At 35.2% G+C, this 6,826-nt stretch overlaps 1 protein-coding gene across 3 annotated transcripts in view; it reads left to right on the forward strand.

Moving 5' to 3' along the window:
* The window catches only part of LOC101742234 (dual oxidase-like), a 64,809-nt gene extending 58,706 nt beyond the window's left edge, over positions 1-6,103 (forward strand). For 2 of the 3 annotated variants that reach the window (XM_021351863.3, XM_062669536.1), the window contains exons 21-25: positions 1,314-1,497; positions 1,845-2,004; positions 3,860-4,015; positions 4,824-4,952; positions 5,201-6,091. In XM_021351863.3, coding sequence (XP_021207538.1) covers positions 1,314-1,497; positions 1,845-2,004; positions 3,860-4,015; positions 4,824-4,952; positions 5,201-5,329 — 758 coding nt within the window. In that variant the 3' untranslated portion in view covers positions 5,330-6,091. 3 annotated transcript variants of the gene reach the window in all.
* Positions 6,104-6,826: the final 723 nt, after the last annotated feature.

Below are 6,826 nucleotides of genomic sequence, written 5' to 3' on the forward strand. Positions count from 1 at the left end.
TTCTTATGAAAAAAGAAACCATTCCATCAGTATTTTCTTATGACGTTGTCAGGTTCAACTATCGTCAGTAAACCGACTTTACAGACAACCGATTCTTTTACTGGTTCTGGGACGTATTGTAAGCCCCTTGGAGTAGACATTTTGCCTATTTTTGCCTTAAAACAGTAATGCATTCCCTGTTGAAGGATAGGACAGCACTTATAATAAGCAATCGATACTTTAGCCATTTCAAGATGGTTGGCGGCATTCACTTTATTATTTCTATGGGCTACAGTAATCACTTAGAACCAGCGGGGCCATAAGCTCGACGACAAAAAAATGGCTTCACTCCGATTATTAATAACAAAATGCTGTTGGCAATATCTCGTATTTATAACATTGATTTAACTCTTAGCACGTGCGATATTTCGAATGGTCTAGTTTTCATTTTCACCACCAAATAAAAAAATTCTGACTGATAAAACTGATATAATTTATGGAATTTTCGTATTAAATTATGTTATCAGCTCATAAAAAAAACGAACTACAAATATAAGTGACCGTGAGCAACGGACACAATCTGTTCACAAATAAAAGAAATAAAGAAGATACTTTCGCTATAGCTTTTCTCTGAAAGGCTATAACGAATAATGACGTCATATTCACGAGCACCGGACAAGATAAACAGCCAACGCTCCGTTTTCGGAACAAAGCAAGAAAGAGACAGACATATTAACACAATATATATTACATCACGTTTTTTTTATATTTAATATTAGTTGACCCGGCAGACTTCGTAGTGCCTCAATCGAAAAATAAAAGACCTAAACTATTGTATAAAATAAACTTAAAACAAACAAAAGGAATCCGTCTGACGGGGGACAAAAAAAGGAAAAATAGAATTGTTATTTTTATTTAATTCCGATCTTTTTCATATTTATCTACCTTTTAAACCTTCTCTGGACTTTCACAAATAATTCAAGATCAAAATTAGCCAAATCGGTCCAGCCGCTCTTGAGTTTTAGCGAGACCAACGAACAGCAATTCATTTTTATATATTATTATTATATAGATAAAAGATAAATAAGAACTTGAGCTTAAATAAAATTCTTTGAACTTTAAAAGCCGATTTAAACAATACACGCCACTATTCGTATATTCGGTTGCACTATTCTTAAAATGTCAATCGCTTAGTAAATATAAGGATATTCATTTATTGCATTATAAAATTAAACGGAAGATTAATGACCTTCAACAACACTCTATTTAATCACGAATACGAATGACTGCATTAATTATTCTTTGACGGTAATTTTTTTAATTATTCTCTACAGGTCAATGGGTTCGTTTGTCGTGTACAGCGTTTAAGAAGGAGGAGTTCCATTCGTTTACACTCACATCAGCACCGCACGAGAACTTCCTCTCGTGTCACATCAAAGCACAAGGACCGTGGACTTGGAAACTAAGAAACTACTTCGACCCTTGCAATTATAATACAGACGATCATCCTAAAATCAGGTAAGACAACACATAAAAGGCATTTCTTAGTTTTTTTTTTTGAGAATATCTATATATTACTATATTTTACTTGTGGTAGGACCTCTTGTGAGTCCGCACGGGCAAGTACCATCACCCGGCCTATTTCTGCCGTAGCAGCAATGCGTTTCGGTTTGAAGGATGGGGCAGCCGTTGTAACTATATAACTATACTGAGATCTTAGAACTCATATCCCAAGGTGAGTGGCGGCATTTACGTTGTAGATGTCTATTAGCTTCAGTAAACACTTAAGACCAGGCTACGAGCTCGTCCACACATCTAAGCAATAAAATAAAAGGTGTAGCTTTTAAATTTCCGTACAATTTCAGAATACAAGGTCCGTTCGGTGGCGGGAACCAGGACTGGTACAAGTTCGAGGTGGCCGTGATGGTGGGCGGAGGCATCGGCGTCACTCCCTACGCCTCCATACTTAACGACCTCGTATTCGGAACATCCACGAACAGATATTCTGGGGTTGCTTGTAAAAAGGTACATACATGTTTTTGAATCGAAAACTCCTTCAGTCACATTGTTAGCTGAAAGTCGATGGAACAAAAAAAATAACATTAGTTAATAATAATAGCATAGTAGCATTTAAACTGCAAAAGAATAATAAGAATTCTGACTAAAAAATGAAACTTTCGCTTATTGTAAATAAGAAAATGTATTTTTTTTTTCATTGCACTTGATGGACTGTAGTGTATAATAACCGGCAAACATCGTGAGCAAATGACCTTGACTGCGCAGAACCGAATTTTAGATCACTTTGGTGGTGAGGGTGAGGCGCGACGGCAGGGGAAATCGTATAGAGCGCGTTATTGGTAGATCAGTCGAACCTTGCGTCCCGCACCGCGCCTTCGTTCCGCTTGCTCCCAAAAGTACGCTTGCGTACAGTGAAAAGTCTATCGTTATTAATCGTTAAGTTATATTTTGTTATAATTGCTTGTTGACTTTTTGCCATTGCTATTTGTTGAGTGTTTGTTGATTTTTTATAAAAAATACACTATGCCGCGACAAACTGGTGCAGTATTCAAAAGAAAGGGTAGAAAAATTGTGTACGACGTATATTGCTTCATTATAAAACAGGGGAAGAATGATATTATGGAAAAAGTAAAACAGACTTCGGAAGCAACAAAAACATCAGTGAGTACTGTTAGGTGCATTATTGACGAAGCTAAAGGCTCTAGCTTGCTCATCGTGCTTGGGACTCCGGGTAAGAAAAGATCAGGGAAGAAGAAAGTTACCGGAATGGATAGTTTCGTTCAATCTGTAATAAAAAGATGTAATCATAATAACTACATAACAAGCAGCGAAACTCCGTACCGTAGAAAGGCTTCGAAAATTTTAAAGAAGATATACATTTTAATGGCTCGGAATGAAGTTTACGACGAATTATGAAAGAGCTAGGCTTCAGATGGAAAAAAAACAGAAAATAATCGGAAGCTGGTAATGGAAAAAAGTAACATTCGATTACTATGAATCGAATATCTTCAAAAAATAATTAATTATAGACAGAAAAGAAGATCGAACCGACCGAGTCGTAACCTACACCGATGAGCTCTATGTCGACTTATCACGATGATGGCGACTCGGGTGATGAAAACAGTGATGATGATAATGGTCAAGATTATGATAACGAAAAAAAAATTACAAATACCAGCTTCGCTTCAACTGAACGAAGACCTGGCAACAGCTCTAGTTTTGACTTAATAGAAGGAATATCTATTTTACCCCAAGATTAAATTATTACAATTATTAACCTATATTTTTTGTTGATGTTCTAATAAATATATAAATAAATACATATGTTGATTTTAATAATTTAATTGCATTATGACGCAGAGTAAATAATGTTTTTGCACGTGAGTGTACCATGCGCAAACTTACCCCCACTACGTCAACAAATGCTCAAGAAGTTTGCCGGCTATTATACTAATTAGTAAAAAGATTACGTTTTGAGTATATCTATAAAAATGCATTCAAAATCTGTCTTGCGGCTGTTACCGTAATTATATAATAAGACTACCTTGAGGAAGTCTATGTCCAGCAGAAAATATCTGTAAGTTGATAATTAAATTTCGTAAAGAATAGGAGAACCATGAATTATATTTTTCCAGGAAAACTACTTAATTGCTTTTCATTTTAGTTTTTTGGGAAAAAAAACTTGAATAAAAACACTAATAAATATAATAAGAAATATCCTAAACAATATTACATTGTTGTATTGTTCCTGTATTCCTGTATTGCTTGTACCTTGCTCATCCGGCAGTCAGTTAAAAAGCTATGTACACAATAATTCTATCAGATCTTACGCTTACTACATTATTCGGAATGTGTGTACCAGGTATATTTTCTATGGATATGTCCATCGCACAAACACTTCGAATGGTTCATAGACGTTCTCCGCGACGTCGAGCGGAAAGACGTGACTAACGTACTGGAAATCCACATCTTCATAACGCAATTCTTCCACAAGTTCGATCTGAGGACGACCATGCTGGTGAGAACGTTGCTTCAACCTTTTCCAGAAAATTTGTCCTCAAGGGCTTAAAACAACATATTTTTTGTAAGCTGTTTAGATTACATTAGATTACAACGTTTTCCGCCTTCGTAGATATGTTAGTGACATCTTCTTAGTGACATCACTTGATCGAAGTTTTATTAGTATAATTATACTTCAAATCGGAGCGGTGGTACTATGTTCTGCCTATGTTACCACAAATCCAAATTTGTTACTTCATCACGCAAAAATAGCAGAACGGATTTTAATGATACTTGTAAGAAGATAGTTTGTAACCTTTGTTTAAAAAATTTGTTTAAAACCTTTTGTAACCTTTGTTTAAAAAGTGAATCTACAAATCAACTATATACATAGTTCAAAAACAACAACGTAAATACGACAATCCACCTTGCGACATGAGTTCTATCTAAGTCTCAGTTTTTACAGTACAACGGCTGCCCCGCCCTTCAAACCGGAATTTATTACTGTTTCCCGGCTCAGATAGACATTTCCGGGTGCGTCATGACCTTGTTCTAAACTATTGCAATGAAAATATTACAAACAGTATCTCAAAGGAGCCACACAGACTCCCTACTATTCAATTGACAGCGGAGCATACTTTTATTTTTATCAGAAATACCTGTTCTGGTCTTTTATACTTTTAGATAATTATCTAGTAGATTATTATCTATTAGTTAGTTCTATTATTTGTAGATTATTATTTAAAAGTATAATTTAAAAAAATAAAAAAAAAATGTAAAGAAGAGTTTATTTTTTTAATGTCACCTAACATTCGGAAATCTTTCAGTACATATGCGAGAATCATTTCCAACGTCTGTCTCGGACGTCGATGTTCACGGGACTGAAGGCGGTCAACCACTTCGGCCGACCAGACATGTCCTCCTTCCTCAAGTTCGTACAGAAGAAACATAGTTACGTGAGTAAAGCAATATAAACTACAAATATCATACTACTTGTTAAAACGAAGCGAAACTATAAGCAAGTTCGAGACGAACTCTATTAGTAAAGGTGCCATAGATCGATTATCTAATAGACAGGACAGAGATAACGCTCTACGAAACCGAAATCAGCCGATTGACTCTTCCAAAGGTCGATGTTCAGTATTTATTGGCGGGTGCTGTATATTATTTACAATAATAATAAAAAAAGCTTTTCAATAATCAGGTGTCAAAGATCGGTGTGTTTTCGTGTGGGCCCCGACCACTCACCAAGTCGGTGATGTCAGCTTGCGAAGAAGTAAACAGGACCAGGCGTCTGCCTTACTTCATACATCACTTTGAAAACTTTGGATAAAATATTACACAGACGGCGTGCTGCAGCAAAGGATGAAACAAGCATAAAACTTATAGATTCTGATATTAAAAATATTTCGTCTCATCAACTATTTTACAGGTTTTGAAGTGAATCTGCAAAACAAAACTTTTTTTTAGGCTTACTCAGGAAGTCACTGATTGAGTAATTATTGAGCTTATAGTACAAAAAGTGGCAAACAACTTTTACCTTGCTACTTTATAGATATTATGTACTTAATTTATAACGCTTAAATTTTTATTTGAGAAGAATTATTCGAATCACCAGCACATTAAAAGTCTTGTCTAAAACAAAAACGTTCGAGTATTATGCTGACATGAAAATTTAATTAATTATAATTTGATTTATCTAATCGATTCACGTCACTAAGTGACAGACATAGCTTTTTTCATATATTACAAGTCAAATTTAAACATTATGAACTATGTAAAGATTTATATTATTTTTTTGTAATTTATTATTTTATTATGTTAACGTCCTTGCTTCTCTGTGAAACTAAACCTACGCTTTCTCTTTTGTTTTTGTATGTATTCTTCTAAACACATAACCAAGAAATGAACCAGTACAAATAAGCATCTCATTGTACAAATATTTATGTAAATTAAAACTATTGTACTCGTTTCAATCATCCATTAGTATTAAATCGTCAATGTATATAGTGTACAAATTTAAATTGAATTGGCTAATAGATGTAAGCTTTGTAATAAATAGTTATGTAAATAAAATTATTTATACCCAATTAAAGATTTTTATTCATTGCGGGTTTTTTTTTGTAATTGCATAGCATTTTTTACCAACTTATGCAATTATAATTTAATATTAAAACAATAATAAAACAAGACCACGCTATAGTAAACATTAATAAAAGCAAAACCTTAACTGCCCCCTTCACACTCATAAGCTAGACCGCGCGAGAGAGAGATGGGCAGACTTTTCATGATGCGCATGCAGTGTGACGTCACGCCACGCGCCTATTCGCAAACACTACACATGCGCAACGTGTGAATGTGTTGAACGCGAGCTACATGGTGGACGGAGTGAGAGGTGTAAGGTTTTTTTCGTTACGGAATTTCATGATTCGGTCGCCGCGCTCAAGGCCCGTGATAAAAGCTATGCAATAGCTTAATAATACGTGGAAAATTAAAGAACTTGTATACCATTGATATGTGAATGAACTACCACTATCTGGTGTTTAGTAATATACAAACCCCATAGATATCACAACGTGAATACCAACACGTCTCACTTTGAGATGGTCTGATGTTTTCATTGTATTGTAACTGTTATGGATACAACCCTACTCCTTAAACCGAAACGGCAGATATAAGTACGACACAGTACCTTTTCCTTTTTTTTTTAATGCTTAGATGGGTGGACGAGCTCACAGCCCACCTGGTGTTAAGTGGTTACTGGAGCCCATAGACATCCACAACGTAAACGCGCCACCCACCTTGAGAGTTAAGTTCTAAGGTCTCAGTA

Source organism: Bombyx mori, chromosome 8, assembly GCF_030269925.1.
Source record: "Bombyx mori chromosome 8, ASM3026992v2".
In the NCBI taxonomy this organism is placed as follows: domain Eukaryota; kingdom Metazoa; phylum Arthropoda; class Insecta; order Lepidoptera; family Bombycidae; genus Bombyx; species Bombyx mori.